Source organism: Rana temporaria, chromosome 5 (assembly GCF_905171775.1).
Source record: "Rana temporaria chromosome 5, aRanTem1.1, whole genome shotgun sequence".
NCBI classification, from domain to species: domain Eukaryota; kingdom Metazoa; phylum Chordata; class Amphibia; order Anura; family Ranidae; genus Rana; species Rana temporaria.
In genome coordinates this window covers 389,969,723-389,990,402 of record NC_053493.1, presented here as the reverse complement: position 1 = coordinate 389,990,402, position 20,680 = coordinate 389,969,723, and the positions used below count along the sequence as shown (strand labels likewise).

Genomic DNA, 20,680 nt, shown 5'->3' with positions numbered 1-20,680 from the left:
CTCCTGATCCGCCGTCGTATCTCTGAGACCCGACGGTCGGATCTATGTGACTGATTCATAAGAATCAGTTCCGCATAGATCTCCCTTAGATCCGACTGGTGTAAGTGGCTTACACCGTCGGATCTTAGGCTGCAATCTCCCGCCGGCCGCTAGGTGTCGCCTCGTTTTTTTACGCGTCGGCTATGCAAATGTGGAGAACCGCCGATTCAATAACGAACGCCCGCCCGTCGCTTTTTTTTCACGTCGTTTGCGTTCGGCTTTTTCCGGCGGATAGTTACCCCTGCTATAGCAGGGGTAACTGCGGCGTTTCCTATGTTAAGTATGGCCGTCGTTCCCACGCCGAGTTTCAAATTTTTACGTCGTTTGCGTAAGTCGGTTTGGAATACGGAGGGCCGCAATTTACGTTGCCGCCGAAATTTGGACGTCATTTGGTGCATGCGCACTGGGAAATTTCGCCGGCGGCGCATGCGCAGTTAAATCGGCGCGGGAACGCGCCTGATTTTAATTGTACACTCCCCCTAGCCGCGGAATTTGAATTCCGCCGGGGGAGTTACGATCCGCCGGTGCAAGTTTCGAGGTAAGTGCTTTGCGAATACTGCACTAGCCTCGCAAAATTGCACCGGCGGATCGTAAATCACATAGATTACGCGGATCTAAAGATCCGCTAATCTATGTGAATCTAGCCCAGTATATGCAGTTAGTATAAAATAGTAATAGTAAATAGTACATTTAAAGCGTTATTAAACCCAAAACAAAAAATAATATATTGCAGCCTATCAATCAGATGTGGTGGCTGCATTTGTTTTGTTTTCTTTTTTTTTTACCCCTCTGCTTTCACCTGGTGATCTGCCCCATAACACACCCCCTGTATTCGGGTGCCCCCACTCTGGATAAAGGAGCACAAGGGGTACAGCAGACACCCACATAGTCATTCTGGAGGAGGGGAGTGTTAAATGTATTAGCAGATTTAAATACACTAACAAACTGAAGCCAAACTCCCGCTCACACTTTATAATCAGTTTCAGCAATCAGATTTTTTCCCCTTCTGGGATAAAAGTTTTGCATGAATAAATAAAAGCTGTAGGCACGCCCTGCTAGAGTAAAGGTGGAAGTTTTTTTTTTTATCTTAATGCATTAAGATTAAAAAATAACTTGTGTGTAGCAACCGCAACCCCCCCCCCCCCCCCAAATACTTACCTGCAGTGCCGATCCTGACCTCCCTGGGGCCCTAAGCAAAATGACATGGCACATTAAAAATGAGAAGCGGGGGGCGCTGACGACAGTGACATGTCACATTAACCACTTAAGCCCCGGACCAATATGCTGCTACATGACCCAAGGGGTTTTTACAATTCGGCACTGCGTCGCTTTAACAGACAATTGCGCGCTCGTGCGATGTGGCTCCCAAACAAAATTGGCGTCCTTTTTTCCCCACAAATAGAGCTTTCTTTTGTGGTATTTGATCACCTCTGCGGTTTTAATTTTTTGCGCTATAAACAAAAATAGAGCGACAATTTTGAAAAAAAATCAATATTTTTTACTTTTTGCTATAATAAATATCCCCCAAAAACATATATAAAAATTTTTTTTTCCCTCAGTTTAGGCCGATACGTATTCTTCTACCTATTTTTGGTAAAAAAAATCACAATAAGCGTTTATCGATTGGTTTGCGCAAAATGTATAGCGTTTACAAAATAGGGGATAGTTTTATTGCATTTTTATATAAAAAAAATTTTTACTACTAATGGCGGCGATCAGCGATTTTTTTCGTGACTGCGACATTATGGCGGACACTTCGGACAATTTTGACACATTTTTGGGACCATTGTCATTTTCACAGCAAAAAATGCATTTAAATTGCATTGTTTATTGTGAAAATGACAGTTGCAGTTTGGGAGTTAACCACAGGTGGCGCTGTAGGAGTTATGTTTCACCTAGTGTGTGTTTACAACTGTAGGGGGGTGTGGCTGTAGGTGTGACGTCATCGATCGAGTCTCCCTATAAAAGGGATACGCCGCCACAGTGAAGCACGGGGAAGCCGTGTTTACATACGGCTCTCCCCGTTCTTCAGCTCCGAGGAGCGATCGCGACGGAGCGGCTATAAACGAATAGCCGCGCCGTCGTCCCGGATCGCTCCCCGAGGGAATCCGACCGCCGCATGTAGCGGGGGGGTCCCGATCGGACCCCCCACCCGCTAGAAGGCAAGGACGTACATGTACGCCCATTTGCCTGTACGTGCCATTCTGTGGACGTACATATACATGCGGCGGTCGGAAAGTGGTTAAAGAAAGTTGAGAAGTGGGGGGAGGGGGTGTTCTGCTGTCGGAAATTACATCTTACATTAAATTGAGAAGCGGGGGGTGCTGACTTCTTACCTCTTCTCCCATGCAGCCAGCGAGTTGAGAAGCGGGGTGAGGGGGCGAAAATGACTTCTTACCAGGCGGGGCCTCTAGTAATTTGGGGGGCCCTTCGCAGCTTTGCGGGGCCCTAAGCGGCTTGCATAGTGAGCCTATAGGGCGGATCGGCCCTGCTTACCTGAGCCCCATCTCTCTCCAGCGATGTCCACGAATCTCTAAGCCGTTCGGGACACTCCTCCTGATTGGCTGACACACAGCAGCAGCGCCATTGGCTCCCGCAGCTGTCAATCAAAGTCAGTCAGCCAGCCAATCGGGGGAGAGGCTCTGTGTCTGTATGGACACATGGAGCTGTGACTCGGCTCGGGTGCCCCCATAGAAAGCTGCTGACTGTGGGAGCACTCTATAGGAGGGAGGGGCCAGGAGCAGCAAAGAGGCACCCGAGAAGAGGAGGATCGGGGCTGCTCTGTGCAAAAACCAACTGCACAGAGGGGGTAAGTCAAACACGTTGGTTATTTAAAGAAAAAAAAAAAACAAGACTTTACAATCACTTTAAGATAAAATCCTTCTGTGTGGAGCAGCCACCCCAGCACCCCCCAATACTTACCTGAGCCCCATCTCTCCCCAGCGATGTCCACGAGTGACTCAGGCCGTCCAAGACTCTCCTCCTGAGACGCAGCAGCAGCACCATTGGCTCCCACTGCTGTCAATCAACGTCAGTTAGCCAATCAGGAGAGAGAGGGGGCGGCAGGGCTGAACCGAGGCTCCGTGTCTGAATAGACACAGGGAGCTGTGACTCGGCTTGGGTGCCCCCATTGCAAGCTGCTTGCTGTGGGGGCACTCGACAGAAGGGAGGGGCCAGGAGAGGCAAAAAGGGACCCGAGAAGAGGAGGATCTGGGCTGCTCTGTGCAAAACCATAGTAGGGCCACTCGACAGAAGGGAGGGGTCAGGAGAGCCAAAGAGGGAACAGAGAAAAGGGGGATCTGGGCTGCTCTGTGCAAAACCATAGTGGGGGCACTCAACAGGAGGGAGGGGTCAAGAGAGCCAAAGAGGGACCAGAGAAAAGGGGGAACTGGGCAGCTCTGTACAAAACCATAGCGGGGCAACTCAACAGAAGGGAGGGGTCAGGAGAACCAAAGAGGGACCAGAGAAAGGGGGGACCTGGGCAGCTCTGTGCAAAACCATAGCGGGCAACTCAAAAGAAGGGAGGGATCAGGAGAGCCAAAGAGGGACCAGAGAAAAGGGGGATCTGGGCTGCTCTGTGCAAAACCATAGCGGGGCCACTCAACAGGAGGGAGGGGTCAAGAGAACCAAAGAGGGACCAGAGAAAAGGGGGATCTGGGCTGCTCTGTACAAAACCATAGTGGGGGCCAGGAAAGCCAAAGAGGGCCCCCGAGAGGAGGAGGATCTGGACTGCTCTGTGCAAAACCATAGTAGAGCCACTCGACAGGAGGGAGGGGTCAGGAGAGCCAAAGAGGGACCTGAGGGGGGATCTGGGCTGCTCTGTACAAAACCATTACACAGGGAAGGTAAGTACAACTTGTTTGTTATATTTATGGGAGAAAAATAAATCACAATCACTTTAAATGGTTTGTCTCATCCCTGTAAACTGATACATCTGGAAGAGAGTGTGTGCTTTTGAAAAACAACAGACTTACTGGCAGGATCACCAGATGAAAATAGAAGAAAATGCTTTACAAGGAAACGAATGCAGCCATCACATCTAAGAATGGGTAAGCTGCCATATGTTTGCTTTTGGGTTTATTACTGCTTTAAAATGATTTACATACTTGTGTTTATGATAGCAGCCACTCAGACGCCCGTGTGCAAGAACCTTAAATCTTTTTTTCCTATATCTGGAGCACTTCCTTGTCCGCCCCTGTGTTATATCCCTGTGGAATTTACAAGGACCGCGATCTGAATGCGGCACCTGCTCTGTACATAGACGTCTTGCTGTATTTACCATCAGGCTGACTGTCACACACAACTGTGAATGAGAAGCGGGGTGAGGGGGCGAAAATTACTTCTCACCGGGCGGGTCCTCTAGTAATTTGGGGGGCCCTTCGCAGCTTTGCGGGGCCCTAAGCGGCTTGCATAGTGAGCCTATAGGGGGGATCGGCCCTGCTTACCTGAGCCCCATCTCTCTCCAGCGATGTCCACGAATCTCTAAACCGTCCGGGACACTCCTCCTGATTGGCTGACACACAGCAGCAGCGCCATTGGCTCCCGCAGCTGTCAATCAATGTCAGTCAGTCAGCCAATCGGGGGAGAGAGGGGGCAGGGCTCTGTGTCTGTATGGACACATGGAGCTGTGACTCGGCTCGGGTGCCCCCATAGAAATCTGCTGACTATGGGAGCACTCTATAGGAGGGAGGGGCCAGGAGCAGCAAAGAGGGACCCGAGAAGAGGAGGATCGGGGCTGCTCTGTGCAAAACCAACTGTACAGTTTTGTCGAACACGTTGGTTATTTAAAAAAAAAAAAAAACAAGACTTTACAATCACTTTAAGATAAAAGCCTTCTGTGTGGAGCAGCCACCCCAGCACCCCCTAATACTTACCTGAGCCCCATCTCTCCCCAGCAAAGTCCACGAGTGACTCAGGCCGTCCAAGACTCTCCTCCTGAGATGCAGCAGCAGCACCATTGGCTCCCACTGCTGTCAATCAACGTCAGTTAGCCAATCAGGAGAGAGAGGGGGCGGCAGGGCTGAACCGAGGCTCCGTGTCTGAATAGACACAGGGAGCTGTGACTCGGCTTGGGTGCCCCCATAGCCAGCTGCTTGCTGTGGGGGCACTCGACAGGAGGGAGGGGCCAGGAGAGGCAAAGAGGGACCAGAGAAGAGGAGGATCTGGACTGCTCTGTGCAAAACCATAGTAGGGCCACTCGACAGAAGGGAGGGGTCAGGACAACCAAAGAGGGGCCAGAGAAAAGGGGGATCTGGGCAGCTCTGTGCAAAACCATAGCGGGGCCACTCAACAGGAGGGAGGGGTCAAGAGAGCCAAAGAGGGACCAGAGAAAAGGGGGATCTGGGCAGCTCTGTGCAAAACCATAGCGGGGCCACTCAACAGGAGGGAGGGGCCATGAGAGCCAAAGAGGGACCCGAAAGGGAGGAGGATCTGGACTGCTCTGTGCAAAACCATAGTAGGGCCACTCGACAGAAGGGAGGGGTCAGGAGAACCAAAGAGTGACCAGAGAAAAGGGGGACCTGGGCTGCTCTGTACAAAACCATAGCGGGGCCACTCAACAGGAGGGAGGGGTCAAGAGAGCCAAAGAGGGACCAGAGAAAAGGGGGATCTGGGCTGCTCTGTGCAAAACCATTACACAGGTCAGGCAAGTATAACTTGTTTGTTATATTTATGGGAGAAAAATAAATCACAGTCACTTTAAATGGTTTGTCTCATCCCTGTAAACTGATACATCTGGAAGAGAGTGTGTGCTTTTGAAAAACAACAGACTTACTGGCAGGATCACCAGATGAAAATAGAAGAAAATGCTTTAAAAAGAAAACGAATGCAGCCATCACATCTAAGAATGGGTAAGCTGCGATATAATGTTTGCTTTTGGGTTTATTATCGCTTTAAAATGATTTACATACTTGTGTTTATGATAGCAGCCACTCATAGGCCCGTGTGCAAGAGCCTTATTTTATTTTTTCCTATACCTGGAGCACTTCCTTGTCCGCCCCTGTGTTATGTCCCTGTGGAATTTACAAGGACCGCCATCTGAATGCGGCACCTGCTCTGTACATAGACGTCTTGCTGTATTTACCATCAGGCTGACTGTCACACACAGCTGTGAATGAGAAGAGGACTTGACACGGGGCTGAGAGGCAGCTGTGCCCCAGATGTTGTGACCTTTCCGTCACCCAACAGAACCAGCATTGTGAGCCTGCCCAGCACTTAATGCCACACATAGCTCCAGTGTCTGCATGCGGCACAGAACCGGGTCCTGTAGAGGCTTTAACCCAACAGAACCAGCATTGTGAGCCTGCCCAGCACTTAATGCCACAAATAGCTCCAGTGTCTGCATGCGGCACAGAACCGGGTCCTGCAGAGGCTTTAACCCAACAAGCACCAAAAAAAAATGTTCTCTCCAAAGTAAAAAAAAATAACTTGTTTCAAGTAAAACTTTGGATTGCGAGCATAATTTGTTCCAGAAACATGCTTGTAATCCAAAGCACTCTTATATCAAAGCAAATTTCCCCATAAGAAATAATGGAAACTCAAATGATTCGTTCCACAACCATTTATTAACCACTTCCGTACCGTAGGACGTCATATGACGTCCTGGACTTCATCTGAATGATGGGTGCAGCTACAGGCATCATTCAGATATCCTTTTTTTTCAGGCGGCGATTCTGCGCACCATAAGAATGATCATAGCGGCGGTTCCAACGCTTGATCGTTCTTATTGGCGGCGGGAGGGGACATTCCCCCCCTCCCGCTGCCATCTGGTGCTTCTCCAGGCTCTCCCGTGCCATCGGGGGCCCGGAGAAAGAATCGCCCAGCGCCGGATGGGAAGCATAGAGATGACTGGTGACCAGATGGTCACCAGTCATCTCTATGACTGTCGGAGGCCGGGCGCGATGTGATGACGTCACGCCCGGGGTAAACAAAGCCGCGATTGCGGCTAGTAAGCATGAGATCAGTGAATTTTTTTTTTCACAATCTCATGCTTTCCAGCCTGGAAGAGAGATGTGGGGTCTTATTGAAAAAAGCATGACAGATCCTCTTAAATATGAGATCTGGGGTCAAAAAGACTTCAGATCTCATATTTGGACTAAAATGCAATAATAACAAAAAAAAAAAATTGTCATTTGAAAAAATGACAAAAAAAAAAGTATCTTTAAGAGCTATGTTTTGACGTCGCTTCCGCCCTGCTATGATATGATATGGAGACGGTGGGGGCCATCTTCCCCTCACTCGTCTCCATACCCAGCCAGCAAGAAGACCCAATTTCCTCCGCCACTACCGACGGCTTCGGTGAGCGGCAGAGGGCACGGGAGGGGGGCTTCTCAAGCCGCCAATGACGGTGATCTCGAGGCAAATCCTCCGCAGAGACCACCATTTTTGTAAACCGGACCGCTCACTGAAGAGATGGATACCTCGGTTATGGCATCTAGCTGCTGCCATAACAGAGATAATCATCTTTAACCACTTCCCGCCCGGCCTATGGCCGATTTACGTCCGGGAAGTGGTTCTGAAATCCTGACAGGACGTCCATGGACGTCCTGCAGGATTTCATGCCGCGCGCGCCCGTGGGGGCGCGCAGCGCGGCGATCAGTGATGCGGGGTGTCAGTCTGACACCCTGCATCTCCTACTGGTAAAGAGCCTCCGGCGGAGACCACGTAATCAGCCGTGTCCAACCACGACTGATCACGATGTAAACAGGAAGAGCCGTTGATCGGCTCTTCCTCACTCGCGTCTGACAGACGTGAGTAGAGAAGAGCCGATCGGCGGCTCTCCTGACAGGGGGGGTTCGCGCTGATTGTTTATCAGCGCAGCCCCTCCTCGGATCGCCACACTGGACCACCAGGGAAGCCCACCCTGGACCACCAGGGAAGGGCAAATATAAAAAAAAAGTCCTGAAAAAAAAAAAAAAAAAGTCTTGAAAAGAAAAAAAACAGCTTTAAAAAAAAAAAAAAGATGCCAATCAGTGCCCACAAATGAGCACTGACTGGCAACATGGGTAGATCAGTGCTGCCCCACAGTGTCCATCAGTACCGCCTATGTGTGCCCATCAGTGCTGCCTATGTGTGCCCATCAGTGCCGCATACCAGCGCCGCCAATCAGTGCCACCTCATCTGTGCCCGTCAGTACTACCTCATCGGTGCCCATCAGTGCCGCCATCTCAGTGCCCGTAATTGAAAGAGAAAACGTACTTATTTACAAAAAAATTAACAGAAAAAAATAAAAACTTTATTTTTTTTTTAAATTTTCAGTCTTTTTTTAGTTGTTGCGCAAAAAAAAAAAAAAAATCGCAGAGGAGATCAAATACCATTAAAAGAAAGCTCTATTTGTGGGGAAAAAAAGGACGCCAATTTTGTTTGGGTACAGTGTAGCACGACCGCGCAATTGCCATTCAAAGTGCGACAGTGCTGAAAGCTGAAAATTGGCTTGGGCGGGAAGGTGCGTAAGTGCCTGGTATGGAAGTGGTTAAAGTGCTGATGTACATATACATCAGGGGTGTCAGACTCAATTTCATTGTGGGCCGCATCAGCATTATGATTGCCTTCAAAAGGGCCGGTTGTATCTGTAAGATTAGATGTCCAACGCATCCCTTCCTCTTACATTAGATGTCAAGAGCCACCCCACCATCAGAAGTTGACTCCCCCACTCTCCCTTACATCACAGTGTACCCCCCTTTTCTTATGCTGCTGCTGGGAAGAAGCTGGATGCATTGCTTGAAAGCAGAAAGCAAAGGTCTGGAGGAGGACCACATGAGGGCTGCAGCTGCAGGAGAAGTGCGAGGGCCACATGAAATGGCCTGGAGGGCCGGATTCGGCCTGTGGCCCTTGTGATTGACACCTGTGCAGTAGGCGGTCCGGAAGTGTCTAAAGTGGTTGTAAACCCTTACCTATACCCAGTGAAGTGACCTCCCTCAAGTGATACACAGAGGTTAAACAAATCCTCCTACATAAGTTGTACCTGTTTATCTGCAGCTTTCTCTTCTCTACATCTGTTAAAAGTGCAGAACTTATAAAGCTTGTCTAATCTGTCAGAAAAAAGGGGGCAGAGAGCTGAAGTTACACTCTGCAGAGCTCAGTGAGGAGAGCTCTGAGAGCTGGTTGGAGGGACACACCTCTCTTCACACAGCACACAGTGATTCATGCGGATAACAGAGGAAGGAGGCAGCAGACAGAAATGACACTTCACGCTCTGGATTGAGACAAGTACACACTATAGAGTTCATCATATTTCATGTCTGAGGTTTACAATCACTTTAAGCTCCGATGGAAGCAGCGGCTCCTTGTTTATGATTCTCCATGTAATGAGCATAATTCTGAGATTAGCATACGGATACCTTAGAAACATTACATGACCCACTTTTATGTTGTCTGTTAAAGCACCCAGCCTGTCCTAGAAATGCTAATTATCACCTTCCCGTGTCCTCTGTCTACGTACAATCCCCGACATCTCCTGATCTCCAATTCACATATTCTTCATGGTAATTAAAGCTGAACTCCGGGGCGCAAAAACTCTGATGAGAGAGAAGCCACTAGTGTCTGATCCACTAAGCCGGAAATCAAAGGCAAAGAGCCTGTGAGGAGTGACATACATGAGGGATAAGAGGACAAGGATGCTGCAGTGAGTGAATAGGACAATATATTCCTACACATGTACCTACCTCACTTCTGAAAACTGGATAGGGGCTTTAACCCTTTCTCTGCCAGAGCTGTTTTTGTGCACACATACAGTGCAATCTCGGATTGCGAGTAACGTGATTAACGAGTGTTTCGCAATATGAGCGCTGTATTTAAAAAAATCCTGACTTGGTTTGCGAGTGTTGTCTCGCAAAATGAGCGGGATTCAAGCCAAAGTGGTGTGCAATACAGCTAATTAGCATACCCGACGCGGAAAACAACGTGAACTCCACCCAGCGGGCGCCAAAGTATTACACCTACGATCCGAAGGCGTACGAAGCCATACGCCTGTCGGATCGAAGCCAGAAGCCGTCGTTTCTTGGTTTGAGGATTCAAACTAAAGATACGACGCGGCAAATTTGAAAATATGCCGGAGTATCAGTAGATACGCCGGCGTATTTCATCTGTGAATCTGGCCTTTAACCTTTGCACAAACCAATCAATATACGCTTATTGCGATATTTTTTTTTACCAATGATATGTAGAAGAATACGTATCGGACTAAACTGAGGAAAAAAAATAGTTTTTTTATATATTGTTTGGGGGATATTTATTATAGCAAAAAGTCTAAAATATTGCTTGTTTTTCAAAATTGTCGCTCTATTTTTGTTTATAGCGCAAAAAATAAAAAACCGCAGAGGTGATCAAATACCACCAAAAGAAAGCTCGATTTGTGGGAAAAAAAACGTCAATATTGTTAGGGTACAACGTCGCACGACCGCGCCAGTTGTCAGTTAAAGCGACGCAGTGCCAAAAACGCAAAAAGTGGCCCGGTCATTTGGCAGCCAAATCCTCCGGGGCTGAAGTGGTTAATAAATTCACAGACATTTCTGTTGTTCTCACTTTGTCACTATGGGGTACTGGGTTCAGATTAATGAGGATTTTTTTTTTATTTAACCACTTAAGACCCGGACCTTTAGGCAGCTAAAAGACCCGGCCAGTTTTTGCTTTTCGGCACTGCGTCGCTTTAACAGACAATTGCGCGGTCGTGCGACGTGGCTCCCAAACAAAATTGGCGTCCTTTTTTTCCCCACAAATAGAGCTTTCTTTTGGTGGTACTTGATCACCTCTGCGCTTTTCATTTTTTGCGCTATAGACAAAAATAGAGCGACAATTTTGAAAAAAAAATTCAATATTTTTTACTTTTTGCTATAATAAATATCCCCCAAAAATATATATAAAAAAAACATTTTTCTTTCCTCAGTTTAGGCCGATATGTATTCTTCTACCTATTTTTGGTAAAAAAAAAAAAATCGCAATAAGCGTTTATCGGTTGGTTTGCGCAAAATTTATAGCGTTTACAAAATAGGGGATAGTTTTATTGCATTTTTATAATTTTTTTTTTTTTTACTACTAATTGCGGCGATCAGCTATTTTTTTCGTGACTGCGACATTATGGCGGACACATCGGACAATTTTGACTCATTTTTGGGACCATTGTAATTTTCACAGCAAAAAATGCATTTGAAATGCATTGTTTACTGTAAAAATGACAATTGCAGTTTGGGAGTTAACCACAAGGGGTTATGAAGGGGTTATGTGTGATCTCATATGTTTTTCTAACTGTAGGGGGGTGTGGCTGTAGGTGTGACGTCATTGATTGCGATTCCCTATAAAAGGGAACACACAATCAATGCAGGCGCCACAGTGAAGAACGGGGAAGCTGTGTTTACACACAGCTCTCCCCGTTCTTCAGCTCCGGGGACCGATCGCGGGACTCCAGCGGCGATCGGGTCCGCGAGTCCCGCGGGTCCCGGAGCTTCGCGGGCGCGTGCCCGCGACCCACGGCTGGCCACTAACAGAGGACATACCTGTACGTGCTTGTGCCCAGCCGTGCCATTCTGCCGACGTAAATGTGCAGGAGGCGGTCCTTAAGCGGTTAAACAACTGTAGAATCAGAATGCAACATAACATTGATAAAACTGAAGGGGGTCTGAATACTTTATGAATGCATATATATATATATATATATATAATTATTATATTTTTTTGTAGAGGACCATGCATACCTGTTCTCTGGGTCAGGGACTGTCATGCTTCTTGTAACAAAGCACATCTTGAGTGGGATGGTCTTTCTGTCTCCTAGTACAGGCGATGATAAAGGTGATGGCGGACAGGTGGATGAAATTCCCAATCGCGGCGATTCCGGTGGAGGAGTTTCCCAGCCGATTTCTGATACAGGGGATCCTTTCTTCACATAAGGCGTGGCCTCCCGCATGTACTTTACTGCAAACAAAGAGAACAGAACATCACCATCTGTAATCACCACCATTTCTCACTTCCAGTTTGTCACTCTCCACTCCTGATCGAGCGCTGACATTTTCAGTGGCATGTAGGCCCCGATCACGCTACTGATCTTGTTGCTGGTGAGAAACCAGCATTGGTAGGATACTAAGCAGGATCTGACGGAGGAGTAAAATACACACTTGCTTTCATGTGTTTCTCCAGTCAGGAAGTTACATGAAAAATGCAACATGTTTCAGGGACTCGATACCCCTTCATCAGGGTCTGGATGCCAATAGTAACTAAGGAGAGCACCAGACAACAAATTGTAACATACAGTGCTTCCGGAAAGCATTCACAGCGCTTCACTTTTTCCACATTTTGTTATGTTACAGCCTTATTCCAAAATGGATTAAATTAATTATTTTCCTCACAATTCTACAAACAATACCCCATAATGACAACGTGAAGGAATTTGTTTGATATGTTTGCAAATTTATTGAAAAAAAAAAGAATAAAATCAAATGTACAAATCACATAAGTATTCACAGACTTTGATCAATACTTTGTTGAAGCTAGGGTTGTCCCGATACCGATACTAGTACCGATATCGGTCCCGATACCGGGTATTTGCAGGAGTACTCGTGCAAATGCTCCCGATTCCTAATCCGATACCTGGACACTCAGGAACAATCGGCAGTGGAAGTTATGATCACTGATCTCCCCGTGTGGCTTTCAATAAAGCAGCTGAAAGCCACGGAGGGGAGAGGAGGAGAAGCACACAGGGAAAATCTGTGATTAGAACTTCCCCCGCCGCCACACTGATTATTCCTGAGTGTCCCCTGTATCCTTCTCCGGCTCCCCTCTTTGTTCTTCCGTGCGCTTTTCCAGTCCCCTCCCCCTGTTCTCCTCCAGTCCCCTTCTGTGTGCTCCTCCGATCCCCCCTCCTCTCCCCCTCCATGCGCTCTCCACCCCCATCTTCCCAGCTCTGCTTCTCCGTGCGCTCTCCATCATCGCTGTCCTCTTCCAGTCCCCTTCTGTGTGCTCCTCCGCTCCTCCCCCTCCATGCGCTCTCCGCCCCCCTCCTCTCCCCCTCCCATGCGCTCTCCACCCCCATCTTTCCAGCTCTGCTTCTCCGTGCGCTCTCCATCATCGCTGTCCTCTTCCAGTCCCCTTCTGTGTGCTCCTCCCCCTCCATGCACTCTCCACCCCCATCTTCCCAGCTCTGCTTCTCCGTGCGCTCTCCATCATCGCTGTCCTCTTCCAGTCCCCTTCTGTGTGCTCCTCCCCCTCCATGCACTCTCCACCCCCATCTTCCCAGCTCTGCTTCTCCGTGCGCTCTCCATCATCGCTGTCCTCTTCCAGTCCCCTTCTGTGTGCTCCTCCCCCTCCATGCACTCTCCACCCCCATCTTCCCAGCTCTGCTTCTCCGTGCGCTCTCCATCATCGCTGTCCTCTTCCAGTCCCCTTCTGTGTGCTCCTCCCCCTCCATGCGCTCTACGCCCCCCTCCTCTCCCCCTCCATGCGCTCTCCACCCCCATCTTTCCAGCTCTGCTTCTCCGTGCGCTCTCCATCATCGCTGTCCTCTTCCAGTCCCCTTCTGTGTGCTCCTCCCCCTCCATGCACTCTCCACCCCCATCTTCCCAGCTCTGCTTCTCCGTGCGCTCTCCATCATCGCTGTCCTCTTCCAGTCCCCTTCTGTGTGCTCCTCCCCCTCCATGCGCTCTCCCCCCCCATCTTCCCAGCTCTGCTTCTCCGTGCGCTCTCCATCATCGCTGTCCTCTTCCAGTCCCCTTCTGTGTGCTCCTCCCCCTCCATGCACTCTCCACCCCCATCTTCCCAGCTCTGCTTCTCCGTGCGCTCTCCATCATCGCTGTCCTCTTCCAGTCCCCTTCTGTGTGCTCCTCCCCCTCCATGCGCTCTACGCCCCCCTCCTCTCCCCCTCCATGCGCTCTCCACCCCCATCTTTCCAGCTCTGCTTCTCCGTGCGCTCTCCACCCCCATCTTTCCAGCTCTGCTTCTCCGTGCGCTCTCCATCATCGCTGTCCTCTTCCAGTCCCCTTCTGTGTGCTCCTCTCCCTCCATACGCTCTCCGCCCCCCTCCTCCTCCTCTCCCCCTCAATGCGCTCTCTGCCCCCCCCCCTCTTCCCAGCTCTGCTTCCCGTGCGCGCTCCGGGTCGCCCCCCCCGTCCTCCAGTCCGCTCCTCCCCCCTCTTCCTCTCCCCCTCCATGCGCTCTCCACCCCCATCTTTCCAGCTCTGCTTCTCCGTGCACGCTCCGGGTCCCCCCCGTCCTCCTCCAGTCCTCTTCTGTGCGCTCCTCTGGTCCCCCCCACTCCTCCTCCTCTCCTCCTCCGTGCGCTCCAACTACCCCCCCCTCGCCGCCGGGCCGATTCCCAGTCCCCCATCCTCCTGCGGTCCCCTTCTGTGCGCTCACAGAATAAATGAAATAAATTGTGACAAGATAGTAGTGCAAAATAGTGATAAATACACATTCAATAGTGTCCATAAATAATACAAAAGACAAAAAAAATCTTGAAAAACTATTATTATAAACCTCCAGAATAAAAATAAGAAAAGTAAAGTCCGAGGTTACACCAAAAATACCCTCACCAGAGGCTTATAGTAATATTTATTATTATTATTATTATTATATCTGTATTTTCATTTATTTTTATGCATTTTTTTCTGATTATAGGTTATATTTTGTATATCATTTTGCCGTTTCGCCACAAGATGGCAATGGTGAGAGGCTCCTTTTAATCAATCGGATTGGTATGGGATCGGCTTTTTATGCTTCGGCCCTTTCCCTTGGCATGTTATCCAATCATGTGGATCCTCCTCATTTAGGCTCTGCAAATAACTGTGTGGTTACAGCGTGTGCGTGCCCCTTATGACGCCATATCTGACGAAACGCGTTGGGGATAGAGCCACGCACACACGCTACCGCGTGTGTCGGCCATCTTTGTTATTGGAGGAAGACCTGTTTTCCTTGATGGTGTTTTTTACATGCTGTTCATTATTTGCTAAATTCATTTTGTAAATGTAGACTTTTTTTCATTAAACGGATGTTTTAAAATAATACACTATCCATTGTTAGCTTGTTGGAGTAACCTGGCCAGTTGAGGAGTCCCTATATATTGGCAAAAGTGATCTGTACTGATATCGTTATTCCATCCCCTGCCATGGAGCCCATCTCTACTGCCTAGTTGAGCGCATATTGACCACCCTGGATATGGGGTCGCTGGCCTTCTGGTAAGCCTCTGGTGAGGGTATTTTTGGTGTCACCTCGGCTATCCCTGGATTCCTTTCCAATCTCATCGCAGAGTCTCGGAACTTTAATTTTCTTAGTTTTATTCTGAAGGTTTATAATAACAGTTTGTCTTTTGGACCATTTATGGACACTATTGAATGTGTATTTATCACTATTTTGCACTACTATCTGATTTGTTTAATTCATTCTGTGTATTAGTTCTTTTTTTTAGCGTAGTATAGAAAAGGAGTAGAACACTTTTCTTGTACTTCCCTGGTGACATAATCATCCATTACAAAAGGCTCTTCTTGCAGGATTTTCAAATGTTTAACGTCACAGAGAATGAAGCAGCAGAAGTAATGCCGCGTACACACGACTGTTTTTCCGGTTCTAAAAAAATGACGTTTTTAAGGGTCTAGAAAAAAACCAACGTTTTTTTCAACCTGATCATTAAAACGGCCTTGCCTACACACGATCGTGAAAAAAAATGCTCTAGCAAAGCGCGGTGACGTACAACAACGTACAACAGCACTATAAAGGGGAAGTTCCATGAGGATGGCGCCACCCTTTGGGCTGCTTTTAGCGGATTCCTTGTTAGTAAAAGACGATTCGCGCTTTTCTGTCTGTTACAGCGTGATGAATGTGCTTACTCCATTACGATCGGTAGTTTTACTAGAACGAGCGCTCCCGTCTCATAACTTGCTTCTGATTTTTCACGTCGTTAAAGTCCACACACGACCATTTTTTACAACCTGAAAAACGCCAATTTTAAGCACTTAAGACCCAGACCTTTAGGCAGCTAAAGGACCTGGCCAGTTTTTGCGATTCGGCACTGCGTCGCTTTAACTGACAATTGCGCGGTCGTGCGACGTGGCTCCAAAACAAAATTGGCGTCCTGTTTTTCCCAAAAATAGAGCTTTCTTTTGGTGGTATTTGATCACCTCTGCGGTTTTTATTTTTTGCGCTATAAACAAAAATAGGGTGTCAATTTAAAAAAAAAATGCAATATTTTTAACTATAATAAATATCCCCCAAAAATATATAAAAACATTTCTTTTCCCTCAGTTTAGGCCGATGCGTATTCTTCTACCTATTTTTGGTAAAAAAAAAAAAAAAATAGCAATAAGCGTTTATCGATTGGTTTGCGCAAAATTTATAGCGTTTACAAAAAAGGGGATAGTTTTATTGCATTTTTATTAATTATTTTTTTTTTACTACTAATGGCGGCGATCAGCGATTTTTTTTGTGACTGCGACATTATGACGGACACTTGGGCCAATTTTGACACATTTTTGGGACCATTGTCATTTTCACAGCAAAAAATGCATTTAAAATGCATTGTTTATTGTGAAAATGACAGTTGCAGTTTGAGAGTTAACCACAAGGGGGCGCTGAAGGGGTTATGTGCGACCTAATATGTTTTTTTAACTGTAGGGGGGTTTGGCTGTAGGTGTGACGTCATTGATTGTGTTTCCCTATAAAAGGGAACACACGATCAATGACGGCGCCACAGTGAAGAACGGGGAAGCCGTGTATACACACAGCTCTCCCCGTTCTTCAGCTCCGGGGACCGATCGCGGGACTCCAGCGGCGATCGGGTCCGCGAGTCCCACGGCCACGGAGCTTTGGACCGGGTCGCGTGCACGCGAGAGCGAGCGACCCCACGGTTGGGCTTAAAGAGCCATGTACGTGGATGTGCCCAGTTGTGCCATTCTGCCGACGTATATCGGCGTGAATGGGGTTAAAAACGTTGTGAAAAATTAGAGCATGTTCGAAAAAAAAGTTGGCCATTTTTTAGAACCCGAAAAATGCTCTGAAGCACACATTTTTTAGAACCTGAAAAACGGTCGTGTGTATGCGGCATAAGACTCTCCTTCTTAGGATGGCATGGGGGAGAGTCATGAACTCTCTTCTGGAAACCCCAAGGTAAGGCAAGTGGTGATCAAAGACACGGGTGACCACCCAATGTGTAGAGTGACTTTTGGGTGGCCTCGGCCTTTAATACTTGAGCTGTACAAGCCGTGCCTGACTACATTCAGAAAGTAGGTGGCTTCATATATCAGGTCTTGTTTTTTTCATGGCGATCACTTCAAAGCTCTCTTTTCATCTGGTGTGTGCTATGAAACTTTCATTTAATAAGAAGGAACTCTTGCAATATGATCAAAAGGAACAAGGAATTAGTGGAAAGGAAGCGAGAGACAAAAATGACACCAAGAGAATATTATTTGGAGAATGATTTATTTCATTCCTATCCTGGGTACAAATACATGACACGCTCCCAGGGTGTCAATAAGAAATCACATCTGTGGATCAGAAAAAGGCAAGATAAGGGGAACTGAGACTCCTTATGTTGTGTCCCGGGTTGGGGAGATTTTCTTTCATTTCCTCTCCCGGGGACCACAAAACTTCCGAGACATTCAGAGCAGAAGTTCTGGGGGGTCGTCAACCCGCCGATTGCGATCTACCCGTTGATCTTGGGCAGGTGACGGGTAGATTGCGTCTCTTCCTCGCCGACCTCCGTAGCCCGGAGAGGAGGGGTGGCATTTACTGGAACCAATCCCCTGTATTTTCCTCCTGCAGCAGTTGAAAGCCGGCTTCTCCTCGTCTTCAACCGGGGGCATTTAGCTGCCACAAAAGGAAAATACAGGGGATCAGTTCCAGTAAATGCCCCCCTACTGTCCAGATTCCCCTTCTTTCTGCTGCTCTTTCCCCGTTTGCTCCCCTGGTCTCAACTCCCCCCCCCCCCACCCCCCCTCGCAGCACTGCCGGCTTCCCCTTTTCCCCTCTTCCTCCTCTCTCTCCTTCTATTTCTGAATGAATACAGTGAGTGATCCATACTGACCACTCACTGTGTCCATTCATAACTGATGCATAGTAAACAGTGTTTACCATGTGTGTCCTCAATCTGCTTTCTCTGTCTTAACCACTTAAGGACCGCCTAACGCCGATATACATCGGCAGAATGGCACGGCTGGGCACAGGCACGTACCTGTACGTCGCCTTTAAGAGCCCAGCCGCGAGGTCGCGCGCTCGCGACCCTATCCGAGGCTCCGTGACCCCGCCCGCAGACCCGATCGCCGCCGGTGTCCCGCAATCTGCTTTCTCTGTCTTAACCACTTAAGGACCGCCTAGCGCCGATATACGTCGGCAGAATAGCACGGTTGGGCACAGGCACGTACTTGTACATCGCCTTTAAGAGCCCAGCCGTGAGGTCGCGCGCTCGCGACACGGTCCGAAGCTCCGTGACCGCGGACCCGATCGTTGCCGGTGTCCCGCGATCGGGTCACAGGAGCTGAAGAACGGGGAGAGGCGAAACACACCTTCCCAGTTCTTCTCTGTGGCAGTGACACTGATCGTCTGTTCTCTGATATAGGGAACGACGATCAGTGACGTCACACCTACAGCCACGCCCCCCCCTACAGTAAGAATCACTCCCTTAGGGCACGCTTAATCCCTTAGCGCCCCCTAGTGGTTAACCCCTTCACTGCCATTGACATTTTCACAGTAACAGTGCATTTTTATAGCACTTTTCGCTGTGAAAATTACAATGGTCCCAAAAATGTGTCAAAAGTGTCCGAAGTGTCCGCCATAATGTCGCAGTCACAAAAAAGAAAAAAAAATATCGCTGATCGCCGCCATTACTAGTAAAAAAAAAAAATATATATATATATATATATATATATATATATATATATATATATATATATATATATATATATATATATATTTATTAATAAAAATGCCATAAAACTATCCCCTATTTTGTAAACGCTATAAATTTGGCGCAAACCAATCAAATGCTTATTGTGTTTTTTTTTTACCAAAAATAATTAGAAGAATACGTATCGGCCTAAACTGAGGGAAAAAAAGTTTTTTTATATATTTTTGGGGGATATTTATTATAGCAAAAAGTAAAAAATATTGAATTTTTTTCAAAACTGTCGCTCTATTTTTGTTTATAGCGCAAAAAATAAAAACCGCAGAGGTGATCAAATACCACCAAAAGGAAGCTCTATTTGTTAGAAAAAAAGGACGTGCAATTGTCAGTTAAAGCGACGGCAGTGCCGAATTGCATAATGGTCTGGGTCTTAAGTGGTTAAAGTGAATGTAAACCCAAATTTTATTTTTTCTGTCACAATGTAGAGTATAAGATTTCCTATCAGCTGTGCCCAGTCTTAGACACAGAGTTAATCCAGCTCTGAACAATCTTCTTTTCTTTTTTAAGTGAGATAAACGGACTTCCCCCTTGCTGTGAATGACAGGTTATTTATATATCTCATGCACTAGCCTGAGACAGGCAATATTTTTTCCCACCCCCCACTCCTTTTATGACACCAACCTCTACCCCAGGGCTAGGCAACCTCAGCCCTCCAGCTGAGCTAAATCTATTAATCCCATCATGCCTCTGCCTCTAGAAGTCATGCCTGCGATTGTTAATGTGACAGGAGTCACTTTGGGTGGGGGGGTTTGTGCAACTCAGCTTACCTTAGAGAGCTCTGGAAACTTTGGGCTAGATTTACGTAGATCGGCGTATCTTTAGAGCGGGGTAGCGCATCTCATATGCGCTACGCCGACGTAACACAGAGAGGCAAGAACAGTATTCACAAAGCACTTGCTCCCTTTGTTGCGCCGCCATAACGTTAATTGGCCGGCGTAAGCCCGCCTAATTCAAAGTAAGAAGGTAGTGGGCGTGATCTATTAAAATGAAGCGTGACCCCATGTAAATGAGGGGCCGAACGAACGGCGCATGCTCAGAATCACGTCGCATATACTCCCTAAGATACGACAGCTCAATGCCTACGACATGAACGTAACCTACGCCCAGCCCCATTCACGTACCACTTACGTAAACGACATAAAATACGACGGCTGTTCCCTGGTCCATACCCTAACATGACTTACACCTGCTTTATGTGGCTTAACTTTACGCCGGACGTACGCCTTACGTAAACGGCGTAGATTACTGCTACGGGCGTAAGTACATTCGTGAATTGGCGTATCTCGCTCATTTACATATTTGACGCGTAAAACAATGGAAGCGCCCCTTGCGGCCAGCATAAATATGCGCCCAAGATACGACGGCGTAGGAGACTTGCAACAGTCGGATGGAGCCAAAATTCAGGCGTATCTTATTTCAAGAACCAGGCGCAGAGATACGACGGCGCATCCGTGCACTTACGCGGCGTATCAGAAGATACGTCGGCGTAAGTGCTTTCTGAATCCGGCCCTTTGTGTCCATGTTTCCCAGGCCCTCTTATGTGTAAATAATCCTGTGTCTCCAATAGGGATTGGTTTACCCACACCGCGGGCGCAGCGTAGTGCACCTGTGTCTATCCTGCGGGTTAACTGAAATCTGCCATAGACTCCGCCTGTGGCCAAAGCCAGCGCTGTAGAGGAAGCACCGGCTTATGGGGCTCTGCTCCGCAACCACTTTCTTCCTCTACAACCAGCTTCATTCACAACACTGATGCTCTGGGATGGTGGGTCT

The 20,680-nt window shown here is 47.9% G+C and overlaps 1 protein-coding gene across 1 annotated transcript in view; it reads right to left on the bottom strand.

The window, feature by feature from the left end:
• SNTB1 (syntrophin beta 1) overlaps positions 1-20,680 on the bottom strand; it is a 248,343-nt gene that overhangs the window by 110,791 nt on the left and 116,872 nt on the right. The window contains exon 2 of the mRNA XM_040354911.1: positions 11,727-11,943. Within this exon, the coding sequence (XP_040210845.1) occupies positions 11,727-11,943 (217 nt within the window). The remainder of the gene's footprint in view (positions 1-11,726; positions 11,944-20,680) is intronic.